General features: G+C 43.2%; 1 protein-coding gene across 6 annotated transcripts in view; it reads left to right on the top strand.

The window, feature by feature from the left end:
* The window catches only part of rerea (arginine-glutamic acid dipeptide (RE) repeats a), a 174,532-nt gene that overhangs the window by 118,382 nt on the left and 32,256 nt on the right, over window positions 1–23,894 (top strand). For 4 of the 6 annotated variants that reach the window (XM_084070209.1, XM_084070210.1, XM_084070211.1 and 1 more), the window contains 6 exons: window positions 5,905–6,010; window positions 7,806–7,902; window positions 8,949–9,053; window positions 21,478–21,526; window positions 22,973–23,097; window positions 23,748–23,847. In XM_084070209.1, coding sequence (XP_083926335.1) covers window positions 5,905–6,010; window positions 7,806–7,902; window positions 8,949–9,053; window positions 21,478–21,526; window positions 22,973–23,097; window positions 23,748–23,847 — 582 coding nt within the window. Of the gene's footprint in view, window positions 1–5,904; window positions 6,011–7,805; window positions 7,903–8,948; window positions 9,054–16,821; window positions 16,904–21,477; window positions 21,527–22,972; window positions 23,098–23,747; window positions 23,848–23,894 lie in introns of those variants that run through there. The other 2 variants (XM_084070213.1, XM_084070212.1) reach the window with 1 other exon arrangement.

The following is a 23,894-nucleotide window of genomic DNA, read 5'->3' as shown; positions in this document are numbered from 1 at the left end:
GAGCATGTGTGCCTGTGTGTGTGCAAGCGCGTGTGTGTGTGTATCTGAGCAGTGTTCACATTTGCTTGTGTGTGCCTGTGCTTATGAGTGTGGATGTGCGTCTGTGGTGCGTGTGCACGTGTGTATGTCATCCTCCCAGCCAGCTCTTCCTGCCTCCCCTCTCTAATCATATCATGTGGGAGCAGTAGATTAGTCCTCCCAGATCCCATCTCTGCCTCCCAACGCTACAATCAGCCTTTTGTTCTTAGCTAGTGCCCCCACCCTCACCCCCCACCCTACTCATACACACAACAATCACCCTCAATCCAACCTCCCTGGCACTACGTGCCCCTGTCTGTCCATTTGACACCTCTACCAACCTCCTGTCTATCACGTTCAAACATATGCGCGCGCGCGCACACGCGCACACACACACACACACACACACACACACACACACACACACACACACACACACACACACACACACACACACACACACACACACACACACACACACACACACACACTGCCCCAGAGGGCGTAGGCTAGCTTTAGCTGTTAGCTTAGCAACCTGCTAGCATTGCTGGGCTGCCTACCATTCCTGACTGACACCGCCTGCCTCTTACGTTTGACCTCCTCCCTCCCTCTCTCCCTCTGTCTCTCTCTTCTCCTTCATCAGTGTTCGGAATCTGTCCTTCCTTCCTTCCTTCCTTCCTTCCTTCCTGCTGTCCACCACCTCCTGAAGGAAATCATAGATTGTGTAGTGCTGATGTCACCAGTGGGACTGAGGAGGGAGGGAGGGAGGGAGGGAGGGCGTGAAGGATGGAAAGAAGGAGAGAGAAAGGAGGGTCACCAGTGGGGTTAGTGAAGGAAGGGGAGAGTGTTTGAAAAGCGGGGAAAATAAACAGTGGTTTCCTGTTAACGAGGTGCACCGGGGGCCTGCGGTGTGGGAGCAAGGGGGTCTGGATCTGTTTAAAGCAGATCTCTAGTGTTACAGTACGGAGTAAGGGGTGGGTGGGGGGGGGGGGGGGGTGGCATGTGCTTCAAGGGTTACAGGTTGTAAGAACTATCCCTTGTTTTTCTTTTCTTTTTTTCTATCTCCGAGGCCAGGGTTTTTGACGAAAGACTCACGGCCATGTTGTCGGGGGTGAGGTGGGGGGGGGCAGTTTAACGGAGCGGGGGGTTGGGTTAGCCTAGCAGTGATCCACTAGAAGGTTGGGGTTGGTCGCTGCCTCTGTCAATATCCTCTCCCCACCAATGAGAGATTTGGAAAGGGGGAGGGGTTTAGCGTTGGCTCATTCTCTCTTTATGCCATTGCATTAAAAGGAAAACGATGCTCTTGCTTGGATTTCACACCCTCTTAGTTTAAAACATGGAATTAATCCCGCAAACAGTACATTTTTAAGTATGTACCCCTCCACTAGTCCACTTCATCCCTTACAGAACATAGTCCCCCCCTTTTTTCACATTTAAAGCCTCTCCCATTTAAAGAGAAAGCCTGCCCCCTGTATTTTCCTCTCTCCCCTGTCTTTGTGGTGGTGTGGTCCTACACAGGGGCCAGCCTCCAGAGTTGACTGCACACACAAGCAGCCTCACAAAGGGAAACTGCATGGCCATTATGGAAGCCAAAGGGGCCAGCCACCTTTAGCTTGAATCGGGGGCATTCCCACTTCCCAGGCAGAATTAATTGCCTTGACACTACTCTAGGCGTAACCTAGTCTATGTCTTGGATGCATTTAGAACGTGATTGAATGACTAGGTTATGTCCCCCCGCCCCCCCCCCCCCCAATGTATGTTGAAATAATTGTTCATTCAAGGTTTTCATTGGTCCACACATAGCTGACTTATATTAAATGTTTAGCAGTATTTGAAAAGTCAGTTGGGCAGTGTCTCTAGCCTTACCCCCCACCCACCCCCACACACCGTCTGATGAGTGTGCCCAGGAATGCCATAGGGCAGCCTGAGCCACCGGAGGGATGGAGCGGGGGGGCGACTATTGTGCTCAGCCCTAAAGCATGACTCTCAGATTTATATCTGCTGAATGAATGGAGGGCTAGCCTCATACCCAAGGGGCTCCACTGGAGGAGGAGGAGGATAGTTGTAATTTCAAGGCTGAGGAAATGAGAAGGTTTACCCCCCCCCACAATAATTCTGCTCTTCCTCTCTTTCTTTCCGTTTTTTTCCTTTCGTATGTCCTCTCTACACTTAATTTTCATTTCATCCTTCTTTTCCCGCCCTCCCTTCTCTCCCCCTCAGCAGTTGGTCAGTGAGTCTTTTGGCGTGTCTACACAGAGCAGTATTCCCAGGGTTTTAGGCCGCTCGGGGAGCAAGAGAAGGAGGGCACGGGGCTTGTGTAGCCTCTGGCAGGACAGACAAAGATGGCCGACATCGTGCCGAGCATGGCTCTACACTGCTCTGCAGGCAGCATGGATTGTCCCTAATCAATTCAGCACTGTGGCTCTCTGGCTCTTGTACTCTCCCTCCCTCCCTCTCTCTCTCTCTCCCCCCTCTCCCTCTTTTACTCTGCCTCCCTCTGTTCTCTCTTCCCGTCTCTCCCTCTCACTGCTGCCTGAGAGGGCTTATCTCCGCTGTGGGCTTTTGAATAGCAATCTGCTCTGGAGAGCAGCAAGTACTCTGTAACATTGAGGATATTGATGTTACTTGATTAACGCTCAGCCTTCACTTCAGTCTGTCAGGTCTTTGGGTTTTGAGGGAAATTGTGTGGGATTGTGAATGACGCGCGTGTGCGTGTGTGAGGCAGTATGTGCGCGCCTGTGTCTGCCTGTTTGCATTAAGCACATAGCCTCTGTGTTACAGCTCTCTGAAATCCCCTTTGATTTTGTGGTTTTTACAGGCAGAAAATTAGATGTTCAGGTATTGCGCTGGCAGCGTTTACAATCTCCTAAAAGCATTAATTATGTAGAAGCAGTGGATGACTACTTGTGATGCTGCTGCCACGGCAGACAGCCTCGTCTTTCTACAACAGCAGTCTCTCTGTACTCTGTCTGGACAGACCAGAGGTTACACTGTCAAGTCTTACATGTCAACTCTGAGTATACAAATGGATACATTAACACTTTGGATTTTATTGTGTGGGAAGGTTTGGCGAGAAGTTTGGAGGGAGGGAGAGCAAACATGATGTCATTGTGCACATCTCTTTGTGTGTGTGTGTGTGTGTGTGTGTGTGTGTGTGTGTGTGTGTGTGTGTGTGTGTGTGTGTGTGTGTGTGTGCCTGCGTGCGCGTGCCTGCGTGTGTGCTGTTCTGCATTGTTTGCGGAATAGTATAGCTACTAGCTAGTATATGCAAAAACCCTCTGGTCCCCTTGTGTGTGTGTGTGTGTGTGTGTGCGCGTGCGTGCGTGTGCACAATGAAATCCTCCCATAACCATTTTTATACTCTCAGAGAGGATTTAACTGTGCATGCACAAGGTTCGAACAGAGCAGAGCATGAAGGTCTGATTGACTGCTTTTAGGAGATTGTAACCCCCCCCCCCCCACACACACACACACACACACCCTGCTGGAGAGAGGGAGAGCACAGGGAGAAACCTAGAAAATGGAGGGTGGTATGGAGTATCAGAGGGTTTTATCGAGAGTAAATAGTGAAGAGGGGATTGAGAGTGCCGAAACAGGGTGGTAGGGTGGGGGGGGGGGTTTCAGGGAGGTGATGATTTGCTTGGCTGCATGTGTTCAACCAGCCCCCCCCCCCCCCCCCCCATGACATAAATGAACAAAGTACTCCAAAGGCTTTAAATATCTTTACACTGACCTCATGCTCCTCTACACGGTGTGCTAAGCACATAGTGCACGCGCACGCAAGCAACCACAGCTATTAGCTAAACAGTCAGGCCTGGGGGTGCCTGGTGGCTCAGCCAGATAGTTCACTGACCATATGCTCCTTGTGAGTAGCCAGGACCCAAGTTAGAATCCAACTCCCGTCATGTCTTGCATATCTCCACTGCTCTCTCTCTGCCCTACGTTTCCTGTCTCTCTATACTGTACTATCTAATTAACCACTTAAACCCTATATACTTAGTTCACCAGGGTCCCCCAGGGCTCTGTACTTGGTATGCTCCTTTTTCCCCTCTTCACCAAATCTATTCGCTGAAAGTGGCTGATCTAGTACAGCTATTTTTGACGAATGTTCACACCGGAATAGTGACTTTCATGTGGTTAAAGCATAGAAAAGCCACACACAAAAAGAAAGAACTGCAGTCAAGTCAAATGTTGCTGCCTACATCTCTCCAGCAGTCATGCACTACAGATTGCTTTGTGCTTGCCGTACCTGCTATTGCAGACCGATTTCATCCTGCAACATTTGGAAGAAACACTTATTTCTGGCAAAAGAATGTCACGGTTGATAATAAGATGACGTCTTTTCATTTGTAATTGTTGATACAGCACCTGTAGTGAGTTTTATGTGAGAGAGGGAGAGAGAAACCATTCGTTCATAGAAATACTGACACTTCAAAGACAGAATAATTTCATGGAACACACTCACTTCTGGCAAAAAGGAATGTCACATTTAATGTCCATGTCAGTGTTGCAGACAAACAAATTCACTTGTAAATCCCCGCCCGCTGCTTGAGTTTGTTTAACAAACAATGCAAAGAGCTGCATGCATTACAGCCTTGTTGTGAGGGGTAGGTTATAACATAACAGTCATTCATGTATTCTCCCAGTATGGTATATTTATTTCTTGTCATGCAGGCTCAGCACAGAACAGTGCCATCAGCTGATTGTCAGCTGTAGACTGTAAATAACTTTAAATATGAGACCTCACTGACGTCGCCCCATCTGATCTCCTGACATTGTCAAGAGATGTCAGGACATGACAGCTTGAGGCCGTTAGTGTTGTTATTGTTGGTGTAATGTTGGTTTTAGATGTTGCTTTAGTGTTAGTATTGGTGTCGGTATTGGTTTTAGTGTTGTTCTTGGTGTTAGTGTTGGTGATAGTATTTGTTTTAGTGTTATTGTTGTTCTTGGTGTTAGTGGCTCAGTGAGTGACACAGGCTGTGTCGTGCAGTGGTGCCTTGTTAATGAGTGCTGTGGGCAACAGCGCTCCCTTTAATGTTCTATTAAAGCACGCTGATGGTCAGCTGGACTTGTGTGAAGACACAATAAATATTTTATGTCATGGAATGAAAACAGTGTTTTGCCCTTTTCATCCCTCACCCCCAGCTTTGGCCTTAGCTTCTACTGTTTCCTATTTGTTTCCCTCCCTCACTCTCTCTTTCTCTCTGTCTCTGTCTGTGTTTTCTGTTTTTTTTTCTTTTTTCTTTCCCCTTTGACTGGCCCTGGAAGCTCTCTCTTCCCCTTGCCTCAGTGCTGCCACTTGCTGGTCACATACTACAACTGCAGGCCCTCGCTTACCTGCATTACATCAAAAGGCCAGTGGATGGCAGCGCTCAAAAGACCTCAAGTGGAAAAAGCCAAGGTGCACACAGAGGATATTGTACCTCAGAGAGAGCGAACTAGTTTGTGGGTTTGTAAAAGCTGTCAGCATGTCAAAATCACTTAATGGATCCACTTGAGTGTCGTCATGAGGTGAAAAGATGTCCAGGCAGAGAGACTGCAGGCTTTGTGGGAGCAACTCCCTGTTCCTCCCTGCTCTCCAGATTTTATTTCTGCATACCGCCTTCCTCCCTGTTTACTTTATTAAGGCTCTAAATGCTGCACAATCCCTTTTTAATTGACTTGGTTTCACTGCGGGCTTTCTGGCATCAGCCGGCGTGAATCATAAACAACACGCCTGTGCCGGGCTCTGTTTGCCAAGAGGCCAATTTGTGACGCCGTTAACAAACAAATGATGTCTGTTTATTTTATAGGAGGGGAGGGGGTATTTTTTTCTTCTTCGCCGCTTTTTTCCTGTCCTCACTCACTCTGTCTCTCTCTCTCTCCACCTTGTGTCATGTGTTGCAGAGTAAACGGGACCATCTGCTGATGAGTGTGAAATGGTACTACCGCCAATCGGAGGTCCCCGACTCTGTCTACCAACACCTGGTGCAGGATCGCAACAACGAGAATGGTGAGGCAGCCTTGTGTACCTGTGTAAACACACACACACTCGCATACACACAAAGTAAATACATTTGGCACGCGTGCTTCCTCTTTGACGCGACACTTAATTTTTCTGTCAAACACTTGCATGGATGCATGCAGGTGCACGCATGCATGCACGCCCGCGCACACACACAAGCTGTGTGCCAGCCTTGCCTGTGCTCACCAGATTGTGGGGGATATAAGAGATAGCTGTGAACTGCATCTCAAACAGAAGCCAGTGCACATAGTGTCCCAGACAGCAGAACCAATCCCAGAGCTCTTTTCTGTTCCCCGGGTAACACTCTTATACGCCAGACTGCAGGTTATTAGCACTTGAAAAGCCCTGCTGTGTCATGTGGGCCTTGAGCTCATGCACACTCTCTACAGCAGCAGCAGGAAAATGGACTTGTCGCACACATTCACACACTTAACACTGTCGCTCACTAACCCCCCCTAACCCCTCCCCCCTTACATTTTTGACACATTTTCAGATCATCTGGCAAAATAAGGGTTTGATCTCAAGCTGAAAGCACACTAAAACGAGGAGATTTGCAGCGAAGTTTGTTCTCTCGAGTCTCTATACCACCCCATAGAGATACAGGTGGATAAGATGGAGGAAATATTATCATCAGCATAGTTTGTATTTGTACGGACACATGCAGTTCCGCTACGCTCATCACCTTTGTGGATTTTACAAAAAAATAAATATCTGAACAAGGTGTCGGTTAGAGTAGATTGTTTGCAGTTTACAGCACATTTAATTGTGTGTTATTGGCATAACTTCTTGGAGGTTTTGAACCCAATATTCCCCCAAACTTGGTGTTTGCTGGAGTAGTAGGAAGCACCTCGCTGTTTGCATTCTATCAGCGGAATTTTATCAGGATAACGATACTTGTGGTGTGACATGTTTCTCAAACAGGGCCTGTTTGGAATGTAATTTCCCCCAAACAGTGGTTCTATTCAAACTCAGTTCAGCAGTAATAGGTGACAGGGAGAACAAATATACCCATGAATACACAAAGTATATGCTATCAGTTACGGTCAAACACAAGCATACACCACATTTATACACACCATACCCCATATACCTGCAGTATGTTGTTAAATGTTATTTATGTTATTCATATCTGCAGTCGCAGACCATTTGTCGCATGCGTCAACACGCTTTTCCACATCCGATCGCTACTAAAATCGCACTATAACAACATTGTAAGCAGATACAATGTGTATTCTCAACTCCGATTTCACCTGGACCTGACATTAGCAATTCAGCACAGGTGTTAGTGAAAAAGGGCTCCTTGCCGGTGTGTCATCAAGGTTATCAAGAACACACCAACACATGTTGTTTCTGCCTGATACACGAGTGCTTTCAGTTCGGTACGGCACACCGGTATCTGCAGTCTGTCCTTTCAGTGCGTTGAGACTCTGGATTATTAGAATTGATGTCACAAGGGGGGACGCCGTGGCCAGAGCACACCGCAACTCTGGTCATTTGTCACCAATGAGTCCTGGCTCATACGCTGTTCTGCTGATGCGCCTTAACCTCCACATGGGTCATTTCACCTGGGAACTGAACATTATGTCCTTTCGTCAGGGGACAACACTTTATTGGCTTTATTGAATTACATGGCATAATGTTGACCTCCGTTCAAGCACATTGCTGTTTTGAGTGTATGCTGCACTGTGGTTTTGTTAGTATATGTGAATACTTGGTGTTTAGGTCATCTTAGCTATGTATTCTGTCTGACATGTGCTTTTTGTTCTCCTCTGTCTTATCCCAGATACTGGCCGGGAGCTGGTCATCACAGACTCAGTGATTAAGACTCGAGAACTCTTCATCTCCGACATTTTGGATACATACCATGCTGCTGCTCTTAGGTAAACGCACTTACACACAAACATACAAACATACACACTCAGTCTAGTAGCTTTATATCCCTAGCTTTGGCCAAGATATCTGAGCACCTAAATGCTGAAGGAAAAAACGTTCCCAGCCCTAATTGCCACCCAGTCACACTGATAGCAATCACACTGTAACTTGCTATGCCTAGCACAAGGAAAAAGGGAGGACAGGCATAATTATTGTCTCAGTCTGAAACCAGATATTCTCCTCTGTGCACATGTGATTCCTCCCTCCGTCCCTTCATCTCCTCTCTCTTGATCCATTCCTGGCGACTCCCCCCTTTCCTCTCACCTCCCCACCTTCCCTTCCCCTTAACTGAAACCATGTGTGACTAGTGCAACAGCGGGTCTTCAGCACAGTGTCTTACAGAAACCGCTGATTTCAGGGCAAATTAGCTGCAACTTCTCCCTGCATAGAGAACCCCTTTGATTTGACTTCGTCTTGAGGCTTTAGATAAACGGGAGGGAATTCCAGTGGGATGCTGTAATGCCGCAGCCGTAGCTCTCTCCAAAGGGGCCGCTCTCCCCCGTTTCCCTTTCATCTTGCCAGGGGAAGGTAGTGTTTCTCGGCAAGGCCTTGCTCCAGACCCCTGTGATGCCTATTATTTTGATAGACCCAGACACTGGGGCTGCTGGAAACAAGGAATGGTATCAAGATGTGCTCGGGAGTCCCAGGCCTCTTGGCTCATTGGGTGGTAATCACATCTAGGGAGACGGGCACACAGGTTGAATACCTGTCCAAGTTCTCTGCAGCGTCTGTCTGCCACACTTCAACTGCAGCAGATGAGGCAGGGCTGACAGGTTCAGCTGGTGTTTACAGGCTCTGTAGCTAGAGTCTGATCCCTCACAGCAAACTCAACAGGCACTGACAGGCACTAGATACCTGCTGCTGGATTTGTCACCTTCAATAGACAAACCCCTGAGAGCTTCTAATTAAATACGCCGCTGCTCCTGCTATGATGGCTTTTATCAGTGCTAGTTTGTAGTCTAATTAGGCTTGTTTTCCCTTTCTTCTCTCACAGGGGAAAATGCAATATTGCCCATTTCTCTGACATTTTTGCTGCCAGGGAGTTCAAAGCCCGAATTGACTCCTTCTTCTATATACTGGGATATAACCCGGAGACCAGGTAAGAAACACTCAGTTTAATCACTTCCACTGCTACAGCTGCCTCCCTACTTCCCTCAGGCCATAAATACTGGACCAGTCACTTCACAGTGCTTCACCTAATGATACCGCTATGCTCATCATTGCTGCAGGCATGCTTATCCGTACTTAAAACTAAACAAAAAAAAGAACAATGACATGTTTGTGTCTTAACTGTGGGAAATGAGTCGGGATAACCTCCAGGCTTTATTACTGGGAGGATTATTCTTCTGACGCTTCAAATCACACAGCAAAATCTTAGATCAGCTTAATTCAAAATTAGTATTGGGGCGGGTCAGTGGTGAACACTTTTTATTCATGATTTCAGTGATCGGGATGTTATTCTAGGAATGCTAGAGAATTCCCATTCAGAAAGTGTTATCTGTGCCAGGCCGACACACCTGTGTGTGTGTGTGTGTGTGTGTGTGTGTGTGTGTGTGTGTGTGTGTGTGTGTGTGTGTGTGTGTGTGTGTGTGTGTGTGTGTGTGTGTGTGTGTGTGTGTGTGTGTGTGTTACAAAACAAAAACTACCCAGGATTCCTTGGATCACAACCATAGATTTATCGCTATTTTGCAATTTCTTCAAAACAGTTTTTACTAATACTCCTACAGATTGTGTCCATTATCTCTGGAGTCATGTAGATTTTCTATATTCCATTCCAATTGGCTATACAGAATTTGTGAGAGGGAATGCCCAAAATCATGAACGCAGCGTCCAATCTACAACAAATTTGAATCACACATTGAGGTACCTCTAAACAGCATAGAGCCTAAAGCAATTACACTTGCACACATAGGGAGCACCAAAAAATGCTACAAATGTCACTGTTGCGGAAACATGATGAAGTTCTAATGGTCTTGTGAGTCATGTGACAATGACCATCAAACAGGGTTTTGTTAATCCATTCGGTTTGCCTGTGATAAGCTTAACATTTTTGTGTGAGGGGTCTATTTCTTACCAAAAAAACCTCTATGCCTCCAAAGGCACTTTCACTTCTGCATATAGAGGGTGCCACAAATGCGTAAGTTTTCACCATATGTTGTAAAATTGCCACCAGCGTCCTTGCACCCTGATATAAACTCCTCAAAAAAAGTTTGGAATCATAATTTGCTGGCGGGTCGCTCAAAACGAGAGCGAATACCAACAGAAGCATATTGGGGGATTTTGGCAAATCTTTGGGGGGCGCTACCACACGTTTAGCTGTGTTGCTCATTCCAAGATTGCACGATCCTTACATGTTAAACCTCGTTGTAAAAGTGACTAATCAACGATAACAACATAAACTGCAATACCAATTGGTATTATTGAAGGGGAGAAATAATCGAACGAAGGTACGTTTCCAAACTTTTTTTGTTTAAAAACTACAATCTGAAAACTATTTTTGCAAAAGAAAACATTATGCAAATGTCACATCATGTTTAGCAGTAATGTGTTGGGCAGTAATGTGTTAACAAATAATACATTATTGTAATATTTTCTCAGTAACGAGCAGTGTAACTTATTACAATTGCCAAAACAGTAATATTAGTTATATACAAGTAATGCTCCGTTACTGCGTTACAATTAGGGAGATTTGTTTTTGATCGAGACTTCACTCTCATCTCTTCTTTGTCTATGAGCCGCGGTATGAGTCAGTCGAGCTGTGTAGAGGAGCCCAGTCAAGCGCCATAGTAGGAGGTTGTCACGTGTGAAAAAATAACAGATCTACAAGCTATCAACATGTTGCGATACAACGCATTGTTAGCTTGTAGATTTAGCAAAAGTATGAAGTAACGTGTACGTTCAGGTCAGGAAAGGTCTGTCCGTGGTTAATAAGATTAGGGAGGATGGCGGATCATGAGGGAGAAGAGAGGAAATCAACACTTGGAAGTATTGTCATTATTTTTGAGTATTTTTGTCCATTGTAAACTTTGCTGACACAAACTTTGTCATATTTGTTGAAGAATCTGCAATGGCAGGTGCGAGAGGCTGCAATGTGTGCAGTTCTGCTGTTTGGTTGATTTTTTACTCATCCAGTAGTATTGTTCCAATATGTGGAATACGCAGAAAAAGGATATCGGGCTGTTTTTGGCTCATCGGTGACTCCTAATTATTGTTCCAACAAAGTGGATTCAGTTCTAAATAGATTGTATTGTAGATCCCTATTTGGGGGGATTGGGTAGCTTAAGTAATATAATAATATAACTTGGAATGAAACTAGTTACTCTTGATACCTACATACATAAGTAATAATTAATGTCATATTATTGCTATTTAAAGGAGTAATAAGCAACTTGTACCTTATTATCCTCCTGAGTAACAAACTTACCCAACTCTGTGAGAGAGACATAGGCCAGGGTCTGTCACATGACTCAGTAGCCACTAGCTATGTTTGACTCTGTTTCACCAATCAAACGGAGCCAGGCAATCACATGACAACACACAAACTCATGATGGCAATACACACAACAGCACAGTGATTACACCGGAACACACACTAATAAATGAGTGGACTTCAACAATGCCTGAAACAATGCCGTTGGCGTGTAATTCGAAATCGGATAATGTTTACCTTACAAACTACCAAAAAGAACACCTATCTCATCAGCTGCCATCATTGTCTGCCTAAGTGTGGACATTTCAGATCTCAACTTTGAACTTGAGAAAACATGTAGTGGTAAGTTGTAGCTTAGTTTTGGCTTTGGATAGACTAATGTTTGCCCTGTTACCGGACACTAGCCTTGGAAGGGAGTCCTTTCTATTCAGATGTCTTCAGTGACAGAATAAGCTGACAAATATGACCTGTATCCTACCTAGCCTTGAATCATTTCACTTGCATTTTTCATATCCAGTCTAGAGTGGATACGGACATGGTTTGTTGACGTGAACCTATATGATACCTTTGCTCTGACTCCTTTCTCATAGCAGTGATTTCAAATACATAAGGGTCGTTTTACTTACCTTTTAGTTATTATGAAATTGCATTATTGTTACTTTGATAATAGTAAAATTAAAGTAAAACAGAAGATACAAAATACGTCTAGGCCAACTCACTGTAAAAGGTTTAATAGCAAACCATGCACACACACACACACACACACACACACACACACAAATTACCTGCCATTTTCCTAGGCCACGCGCAGTGAAAGAGGGATTGAATGTTTTTAATTTTAAACAATATATCATTATCAGGATAGAAACAGTTCCTCTCCTCAGCAGTTGCATGGTGTTTCTAGGAGACTATAGGACTTTAGGTTTTTTACATTTCTGGAATTCCTTTGACTTTATAATTGTATTTTGAAAGATTTAAAAAATGTATCTCTTTAAATATTGGAGAAAAAAAACACATGGTGCCGACCCAGTGTTAAATAGACACATGACTAACTAGGCACAGGTGAACTCAAAATTACAGACTGGTGAGACAACACAGGTAGCAACAACTAAGGCAAACAGAAAACACTAGGAACATAACTACAAAATAAAAGGACAACTGTAAAGTAAACCTAAGTACGACACAGAAAACAGGAACCGATATCACTACAAAATATGATGTAACTAGTCCAATTGGCAAGATATCTTGCTCCATTACACTGACTGTTGATTAGAAATTGATAATCCAAAAATAGCCTCCTCATTGCCTTACATTACTGTTTCCCAAACAGTGGGTTGGGACCCATATGTGGGTCGCGGAACAATTTTTATGGGTCGTGAGTAAATAACCCTTTTTGGTTCCTACATTTTGTTTTTAATTATTTCAAAAGATTTTCAAAAAAATTCCCACAAATTCAAAAAACATTTTTAAGTTAAAAACTAAAAGGTTTTTTTCTAAAGAATTCCATTAAAAAAGGGGGGAAATCCATTAATTAGAGGGGAAAAAATACTTTTAATAAGATGTGAAAATGGCATCTGGATCTACAAGCTCGTAAGTAGGTCGGGAGGTGGCTTATTGTCGGTATCAGCCGAGTAACACGCAGGAGTCTGTCCCTGTTACAATGCGCTAGACCCCTGGGAGATGGATTGCTGAGGTGGAGCGCCACACCTATCCTCAGCTCCCAGTACTTACCGCACGACTTGCCGCACCCAAGCCGTGCTACTCATGCGCTGAGTTGGCGGTGCCCGGGATTCGAACCCATGACCTTTTGGTCTGAAGGCGAGAGCTCTACCGACTGAGCTACCCGGACACAATCGGCTTGTAGATAGTCTATTTTCACTAGTTTGGTTCCTGGGGACTCTGGTTCCTGGGGACTCTTTTGGGTCTTGAGCTAAAATGTTTGGGAACCACTGACTTACATACAGTGAAACTGCTCTCACTCTTTCAGCACGTAAACGAACGTAAACAAAGCAGATTTTGCCAGTATATAACATCACAAAAACCAGTACGGCATTATCATTATGATTTTTTTAAAACGTCAATTTCCTGTTGATTTGACTATTTGAAGATTCAGACCTGTGGATCCAGTACGGATTTCCTTTCTACAAATAGCTAAATCAACATGAGGTTTACAGTTTTATTTAAAGATAATGCCATACTGGGTTTGGTGATGTTATGCATTTTCAGAATCAGCTTTGTTTGCATTTGTTTGTGCCAAAAGAGTGACTTTGAGAGCTTTCAACCCAACTACTTGGCTATCAGGTCGTCCCTACTTCATTATCTCAACCTCTCTGTATTCTCTCTCTCTCTGTAACCGCTTTAGCCCTGCTACAGTATGTACTGTGCTGTACGATAAATAGTGAGTTGTGAACTTGTAGATCTGCTCTTTTCGCTATTTTTGAATTAATCAAAAATGTTTGAAATGTAAAAACGGAAATGTGCCTATAATGCATTGACTTGAGTATCCATCAGCTGTTGATACTTTATTGTTGAATGACAGTGTGGCCTTGGGCAGTGGTTCTCAACATTTTTCCATGTCAAGGACCCCCAAATGGACACTTATTAGCCCGCGGACCCCCATTTGAAAAGATACATTTTAAGGACCCCCAGTTTGACATGCATTAGGGCTACGGACCCCCATTTAATGGCATTTCAACTCTGGGACCCCAATTCATGGTGTAAAATCAATGTTAACTTAACTCTGAGAGTGTACAAATGGAACCAAATGGACCCGTTAGGGTCCATTTGGTTCCATTTGTACACTCTCAGAGTTACAGACCCATAAGGGTCCATTTGGTTCCTATCCATCATTTAGCTGGGGACCCCCTGGAACCCCCTCAAGTACCCCTGGGGGTCCCCGGACCCCACTTTGAGAACCAATGGCCTTGGGAACTAACTGACATTTACTCATCAGTGTGTCAGCCGTTGTGATAATCTCTCCCAAGTTGCCATTGAACTCCTTGACACCTTCCATGCATAGTTGTGCTACCTGTGTCAATTTTATACCCACTTCCGTTTTAGCATTGTGCAGTGGCGCAAAGGAGTCCGACTGGAATCAACGAATCTCATAAACATCGTTTATGTCTACTAGTGTCTTCTTTCACAGTTTTTTCGGCGTTAATTCCATGAAACCTTTCTCAGTTTTCTGTGATAAACAATCCTCGCACAAATAACATGAATCTACCGCTCCTATGACTATGCTTCCGCCTCGGTTCTGTTTCCACTGGGACTACAGGTCCGCGGGCACCGCGTCGTGATTGGTCGAATGTCTTTCCGGTCTGAACAACTTCCGTTGTACAGCTTTCGGGAAGTGGAGTTCCAGACTCTATATAGCATTCAGAGATTGTGGAATAGTTGTCTGGTGACGCGAGACTAGCCAAATTCTGAACCACAGTAGACAATTTAGATTATTTGGGTGGGTCTCTTGTTGTTGTATAATATGTTTGCACAGTTGCACTAACCCTGCACACATGATATTATTCACAATAATCAAGCTACATTTAAGTATGTCATTGCACTTTTTCATTTGTGCTGTAAATCCATGATGGATTACGTTTAAAAAAAAATCTGCACAAGCATAATTGGCAATTAGCACAATTACCCGTATTAGAGTGTTATACATACATAATATGCATGTATATTGCTACTGGCTGTTGCAGAGGTGACAGTAGTCCCTGTTATGCATACCCAAATGTTGCTAGTTAGGAACCCCCCACCTCGGGGCTCCGTTCAATCACAGTCTGGCTGCCCCTCCATCCATCCCTCCCTCCCTCCCTCCTCGCTGCCAGTGTTGCCAGGTCTGCTTATTATAAGTGACTTTGGGCTTATTTTTCTGTAAAGTTGATTGTAAATATTGATAGTTTCGGGTTGCAGGGGTTTTTTGGGCTTGTTTCTAAAGTGTAGTTGCTTATTTGGGCTTGATTCCTAATGTTGTTTAAACCAGTGGTTCTCAAACATTTTCATGACAAGGATCCTCAAATAAATAGGTATGTTTCACTTTTTTTACCAAGATTCTTTTTTAAATAGAAAATCTACAAGCTCACAACGCAGACGTGTTGTGTAGATCTGCTATTTTCAAATATCCAATGCATATAGGTTTAAAGTGCTCATGTAGCCTAGTTGCTTCTCTGGGGCTTATTTTTCTAGACCTGGTTGCTTGTTTCTCTCTAAAAACCTGGCAACACTGCCCTCCTCCTCGCTGCTTGTTTGGTATGCCGAGCACTGTGTCTGCAGCCTTGCAAATTCAGCCTTGTTTATTATGGTGCAGACATACGAGGAGAGATGAATGCAGCCGTATCCAGCCTGTGTGTGTGTAAGGTCGTGGTCATGCTCAGCAGTGTTACCATGTCTGCTTATTATAAGCAACTTTGGGCTTGTTTTTCTGTAAAGTTGCTTGTAAATATCAGTGGTTTCAAGTCAAGGACTTGAAAATGAAAAATGTCAAGTAAATTAATTAATATGTATTTGTCTGCGGACTGAAAATATTTTGTGCCAGCCAGGGACCCATGTACCAGATTTTTGTTGTTAAAATAGGACAAAATATTCCACTTTTGTCCATTTTTTTAAACAAGATTATTTTGAAAATAGATCGGTGCGACGCGTTGTGAGCTTGTAGATCGGCTATTTTCAAATAGCCAATATATATATATATATATATATAGGTTTAAAGTGCTCATGTCTGGCCTAGTTGATTCTTTTGGGCTTGTTTTCATATACCTGGTTATTATCATACACCTGGTTGCTTAGTTGGATACAGGATAGGTGGGCACTAGGGACATCTGGGCACCTTGTTGTAAAATTGTCTATTTTGTCCCAAAATGTTTAAAAAAAGATATATTTTTAAATGGTCTAAAGTAAAGTATACATGATTAGAACATGCTTAAACATTCGACAATGTAGGTCTAATATTTCTACAATTGCTACAAATTGCTTCAAAACCTTTATGTCCAGTCATTTTGGGGCATAAACAACAAGTTGAAGGATAAAATTAAGTCTGATAATGATGTACCATGTATGTTCACAGCATGCATACTTAACATTACCAAAGACCATTTTTCCAATATATATATATATATATATATATTTTTTTTTTTACATTTTGGACAAAAATAGCCAATTTTACATCGAGGTGGCCATACAATATGTCCCTACTAGTGCCCACCTATCCTGCTGTTACCGCTTATTTCTCTCACCAAATCTGGCAACACTGATGCTCAGCCGTCTCTGTGTGTGTGTGGAGCAGAGAAGCTGCTGGCTACGCTGTGCGACGTGCGGGCTGAGGTCACAGCACAGGCTCAGTGAGCGAATGCGTGCTTCTCTCTCCATTTGCGTGCTTCTCCATTTTGAGCACCTACACATAGGTGGGAGAGAGAGAGAGGGGAGTCTCTGTTCCAACGAGCGTTACACACACAAAGTGTCATCATTCAGCCTTTTTAATAGAGCTCGATGTCAGAAATGGACGATTTGTTCAGTCCACGGAGGTAGGTTTGGCTCTATCCTCTTCTCTTAGCGGTTAAAGGAGAGCATTCACTCGTCTTCATTTATGCGTTTGGCTCGCATTCCATCTCGTCTGGCAAAAAAAACTGTAACATGTTTCGCCAAGCTATACCTGAATGAATGTCATTATTTCCACCGACCGTCTTTTGTCCCGAGACGAAACCGAGTCGCTAGGTTGTGTTGTTATACATGAGAACGGAACGCTTGTTGAACGATAGACAGACTTGCCCTCCTCCAGATCACATACCGTTACGTTTCGTTTATACTTGGTTGCATGCTGGTGTTGCATACAGTAAATAGCAGACATACAAGCTCACCACGCGTCACGAATGAGCTTGTAGATCTGCTGTTTACTGAGCACGACACCGGCGCGCAACCAAGTATAAACGGGGCTTTAACGCGTTGACCGACGCTATCGTAAAGGTAATTCGGAAGAAGCCACGCGAAATGTTATTTCCCCATACAGTCCAATGAACCGCATTGTTGTTGTTTTTTTGCACGGAGACGGAGAATGTATATGCTGTATTGTTGCATGAGGAACATTTAAGATGCAGGGAGAGAATGCTCTCTCTGGCTCCATTTTGCAGTAGCCTGTGTGCTCATGTTTACATGTCGAGATGACATGGCGTACTACGGGGCTACGGTGTGCTTTGTTCACCCTCATGCATGGCATGCACAACTGCTCGGGTCCCTTCTCTCGTAGAAAATGATCATGTCTAGCAAACGACTGTGTATTTCGGATGTTAGTGAATAGATCAGTCTAGTCTGTGTTATTGTGTGCTACAATTATGTCAGTGTGCCACAGACCCTGCGTGCAGTGATTGGGTGAAATTGATGGAAGGGGCGGGGTTAGCTTTGATTGCACACAAAAAGTTGACCAGACAGTCACGTTGTTGTTTGGGTTTAACCACTTCAACCCCGTGTGGGTAACCGGAGTCCCTCAGGGCTCAATACTAGTGTATTTTCTGTTTTGGGGTTAATGTGGGGAAAGCTTTGGCTGAAAATAGCTGATCTACAAGCTCACAATGTGTGGCAGCGCGACGCGTTGTGAGCTTGTAGATCTTGCTATTTTCAGCCAAAGCTTTCCCCAATCCCCACAATAAGGATGCTGGTGTTTAAGTGGTTAATAAGTTTGGCCTGTAAATTGCTTTCCAATTTTTTTGGGCTAATTCGTATTATTTCTGAACTATCAGACGTGCGTTGTGTGATTTCAGAGAGCTGATTGTACCAGGCAGCACACTATATGAGTATATTAAAAATGTACCAACGTAACAATAACCAGGTAATATCTCATCGTTTAGCCACGAACTAATCATTCATAACTGGTTGAATGAATATACGTCATTAAGGCTATGCTTTAGTTCTGGCTTAAAGTATAATATCAGTATGTTGTTTAATAAATCAAAAATATACAAAGTATATTGTTTAATAAATATATATATAATAATATAAATATATACATAATACATTTGTGTCATCACAATGTCTCCTCTGTAATAAGGAACTTCATTAATTATGTTTTTATTATAATACGATCATTGTTTGTAATATAGATTCAACTGTAACTGTATTGTATGCATTTACTCTATGTGCCTTGCCTATTCAGTAGACTAAGTCTTTATGTGATCATGCATACCTGTAGCTTTGTTCTGCAGCAATACATCTGCATTTTGCCTCCTCTCTCAGGACCAGTGCAGAATTCCATTTGTTTGTAGACGGTCCGAGTTGGCTCTCAGGATTTGCCTGACTAAAACATGGCTGTCTGCAGACAGCGTTCTCTTATTCTGTTGCACACACATCCTCATTTGTCATTCTTACAGCCTGCTGCCAAAGCTCACTGAGGACCTGGACGAGTGCATGTTGTCGGGAACACAGTTATAGAAAGTTTCTCCCACAGGGACACATGGACTAGATGTTCACACACACACACACACACACACACACACACACACACACACACACACACACACACACACACACTCAGTATTTTCACATTTCTATTTTGGTGGACTGCTTACCAAAATTCGGAGAAATTATATATTTATTGTTACTTGATTATAACCTTTTTTCATGTAGATTAAAGTTGTATATTAATGTAGTCTACTTTTCCCAAATTTAAGCTGTTTATTAGCTTTTGTGAACAGTCCTTGTAGACGATGGGATCTGTAGTCATGGTTGCAGTCCCATAGCCCGGATGGACGGTGGGTGGAAATGACGGTTATGGACTTATTATTATTTAGAGTAATTGTAGTGATTTCCCCCCCCAAAAAACTTTTATGCTATACAATTATAATATATATTATAATATAAGCTTTAAGAATTTCAGATGGTCAAAATACAAAAATGCTCCTGATGGGTGTATTAAAAAACTACAGCCTCTAGGAAAATGTCCCATCTGAAATTGTCACCACACAAGTCATAATTTTTGTGTCTATAGTTCCACAAATTGTAATAGATTTGATGAAAATTGTACAGTTTAATAACTCAGCCAGAAAATAGTGTCCATGGAGCTCAGATATTCGCCAGGTCTGGTTGCCTACCCAGGGCTGTGTCAGTTATTGGGTGCAGCAGTCAGGACATGAGAAAGCTGCGGGGGGAAATAGTTTGTACAACAGATTGCGTTGATTTGGACACGCGATCTATATAGGATCTTGTATTCATGATATATGGCAGTTTCTTTTTCTTTTCTTTTTTTAAAGAAATATGCCCTGACCACACATTTTTGAAGGCAATTACGATATGGGGTATCAAAACCTATTTGACAGTCATTGTCACATGACTAGCGGGAACATTTGTGCTTAATTTAGTGGGAAAAAATAGTGACATTTTTAGCACTTACAACCCCCTATGGGTGGAAGTGAAATCGCCTTTAGCTCTTTGTTGTGTAGAGGCGTTTGTGGATTTCTTCCAAACTTTGGAAGGCAATCGTAGCCAATCGGAATGGAATATGGAAAATCTTACTGATACATCTTGATCACATTACTCAATAAATAATTTGTACTGATTTGTGTGTGTTTTTGAGAAAATCTGTAGGAGTAGTAGTAGCAAAAAAGTTGTTTTGAAGAAAATGCAAAATGGCAGAAAATGTTGTTGGGCAAGGAATGGGCCTATATAGGGAGTTATATCATGATCCAAGGAACCTAAGGAAAAATAATTATTGTATGACCTTCAGTTCAAGAGTAATAGGCAAAAATGGCAAGTGGCGCCACCAGGAGGACAATTTGAAAAAATTGGCATGGAGGTTCTTGGCCTACTGTCAGTGTAGGCGACAAGGGCGAAAACATAATCTCCGCCTCCTGGCCATTCTGGCCTGGCGGAGATATTTCATTTCTTATTTAATGTAACACTAGACCTAGACGACCACCTCTGGGAGTCAGACTTTTCCTCCTGTTGAAAACTGACATCAGCTGATGTGATTTGTCCTGGTCAACAGCTGGTTAGTTTTTAAACAAAGAATTTGATGCAGGGCTGGAACAAATATCTTGAACAAACGATCTCAGTTGTCCGCGGTTGACCATACCTATTCCAGTTGAAGTTCAGAATCAGAAGCTGGCCTGTTGGTCTGTCTGTGCCACGCATCTGTTAGCCATATTTTATGACGGTATGGAATATTCCTCTGACAACTCTCTCCTGTAAGTCAGAGTTGGAGGGGAGGCGGGACTGTGTAGGCACTAGGCAGAGAAAGGGAGGGAGGAATACGGGGTTCAAATATGCACCCGTCAAAGGGCTTGTGGTTAGAGCACTGTAAAGTGACTGGAGGGACCTGGCCTCTCAGGTTTCAGCCAGGTCTCCTCTGCCAGTCCCCGTGATGGAAGCGAGAGCTTCTCCGGGTGCCAATCATACTGACAGTTTCTGGGCCGCCCCGCACTCGGCTGTATGAAAATCGGCGCTGTTACCAAGGCAACAGAGGGAAAAGGCTTTTTCAAAAGGAACATCTTGTCATTTTCTTTAATCCACTGCAGCTGGAGATTCGGAACACTGTTATTAAATTGCAGTTGCTATGGCTACCAACATTTGTACCGGCAGCCATTTCGGAGGTTCTCTTCCCAGCATAGCAGCAGCCAACCTCTCCCCCCTTTTTTAGGGGAGTCTGTTTTATCACCACACCTCAAAATATCAGCTCTGCAAATGTGCTCTGCTTAGCTAGGCCCCAGGAGTATTCTAAGGAGTATTCCTATGTACCTCATTGTTCTTCGAGATAAAACACGTTTTATGTGGTTTTATACTACTTGTCACTAATGTAACTAGCTGTCACTAATATATAGGGAATTCATTCCCTGCAGATGGTTTTGTTTTAGCAGAGAGAATCTCATCTGTCTCTCTGCTCTTAGATTTATTGAATTTGTCTCTTAGTCGTGACTATTTGGTTTCTTGTTTTTTTCTCCTATTCTTTGAACTGTCACATCTTTTTTCCAGGACTCATTTGTGATATTGTGTTTATATAATTACTGGGTTCATTTAACTGCCACACCTGCCCAGTCAGACTTCTCTGAGTGGGACCTGAAATGCTACTAAGGAAATGATTGTTTCAATTTGTCATCTCTTTACTATTTTTCAGGCGATTAAACAGCACACAAGGGGAGATCAGAGTGGGCCCTAGTCACCAAGTAAGTCATTGTTAAAAACTATCCCTGTGTTTGTCAGGTGTTCTGTTATTTTGGTGTGGAACTTTGCCTTCCATTTCTATAACTACTGTATTGTTCTATATCCCCTATGTTTTGGAGATGTGCAGTAAAAAATGTGCAGTTGAAATTAAAGCAATGAAAATGAATGATTAGTTTGTTTATTCACCCTGCAGTGGAGAGATAATTTCATCTGCATTGTTATAGCCACTTCTGTCTGTCTTTCTTGCATACTACTAGGCCGTAGTCTCGCATACTTCTAGGCCAGTCAACGTCATATTTCTTGAAAAAAATGACAACTATGTCATGTTTGTCAATTAATAATCACAGAGCCGTCATCCCTCCAGGTTATGGGCTACGTGTCCCATGAGGCTGTGGACTGGAACTAGCCAATCGGGCACTGTCCGTCTGGCTTGTTGGATCTATACTACTACTAACTAGCCAATTACAGCGCTCCTGTCCCTGCAGTTTAGGGGATGTACCAGAACTGCTAGCCAATGGCAGACATGCAAATATGCAGGCAAAGGTCAATGTTAGAATAACACCAAAATACTTTTTCATAGACATGACAGCACACTCTGAAATAACATTCAACTCAGTCCAAGCTGTTTTAAGTCAGTCTTTAGCCGACGTTCCCCAGCGCATTTTCTGAAACTAATCTGGCCTAATACAGTGTTTTTCATTCATGTTAAAGACCCTTAAATTTAAATTTATTGGGCCCCATTTAAAAATAATTGGTACCAGGGACCCTTTAAGAGACGTTATCTTTCTGTTTAGATTTATTACAGATTTGTACACCTGTTTGTACTCTAGGTGGGGAGATAACATTGGAGAGAGTGAAATATATGATCTAAGACTGACTTCTCTTTCCTGAGACTGCTAGCATGGTCTGCCACCGTTTAGATATAGCTCTGTACATCTCACCCTACTTGCCATTACTTTTCAGTTTCATGTACAGTTGACGGTCAACTTGTGGAGCCGTAATGACAATAACATTACAGAGTTTAGTTCCTCTTAACAATCAGACTTCTTGGATTAAAGAGAAATTTTAATGACAAAGCTGGGGAGGTGCAGACATTGAATATCTATGAGCGAGACAGGGAGGCACCTAGGTAGAGACCATGTACAACTACTAATCACATGCCGTGCTACTTTCATGGCTGTATGTAGAAATGTCACTTCCATACGTATTATTATTTTTATCATTATTATTACGACATGCCTCCTGGTGTAGATTTACACTCTGCTGAGTGCATCTTTCTAGTTGAACACTGTGCAAAGTTATTGAACCTTACCACCACTGGCATGTCTCAGCCAACACAGTGAGAAGCGTAATGACGAGCATTTGAAAGCTGATAGTTTCTTCAGGCGTGTATGCTATTTGTAGTGTGACACCATCTGTCCCTCTCCTTCTCCCTGGCTTCTAATTAGGCCAAGCTCCCAGAGCTACAGCCTTTCCCCTCTCCCGGTGGCCAGCCCGTGACCGAGAATGAGGAGCTGGTCTGGATGCCCGGGGTCAACGACTGTGACCTGCTCATGTACCTCAGAGCCGCAAGGTGAGCTGCGGCGAGATAAAACACTGGAGGCCTGGGGAGGCCCTAGGGCTTGTGCACACCTGCCAAGTGCATGTGTTGTTTGTTGTAGATAGTTGTGTTCAGGGCAAGTTGTCAGAGATGACCTTCAAGAACTGTGCATCATAAAAAAAGAAATGCAAATAAAGTCTATGGACAAAATTCCATTTATTAATAGTTAAGTGGGCTTGTATATTGCAATGATTCCAGTGTAACCTGACGACAAAAGCTTATAACACACATGATATCAAAGAAGTGTTTTATCAACATGGGTATTTAATGGATTTCAGAAGACGACAATGCATATGTGTTGCTTTAACATGATGAATAAATACATCCCAGTTTCCATATTTTTGAGAAAACAAACTAAATAGTTTATTTATTATACTTGTTAAAGGAGTAGTTATTTTAGTAACTTATTTTCTATCAATTACACACCTCATGAACCCAATAGGAGACGCAAACAAAAAAAATCTCCATGAATTCAAGGCTTCATGGGGTTGCTAGAAAATAAGTATTTTTTTGGGTGAACTACTATAAGGTAAGATACCTTAGGATGAAACTGTGGTATACTTATAACCTCAAATTGGTGGCTTTTTAAATGTTGACTCTACTCTCATTGTTTCTGTTCACAGGAGCATGGCTGCCTTTGCAGGGATGTGTGACGGAGGGTCCACGGAAGACGGGTGCCTAGCAGCCTCTCGAGATGACACTACACTAAACGCACTTAACACAGTAAGTAACGGCACAACAGGTCCAGTACTTTATAAACAAATGTTTGT

The sequence above is a fragment of the Gymnoscopelus microlampas genome, assembly GCF_963454915.1.
Source record: "Gymnoscopelus microlampas genome assembly, chromosome: 10".
NCBI lineage: Eukaryota > Metazoa > Chordata > Actinopteri > Myctophiformes > Myctophidae > Gymnoscopelus > Gymnoscopelus microlampas.
Note: the sequence above shows the minus strand (reverse complement) of the source record. Positions and strands in the feature narration are given on the sequence as shown.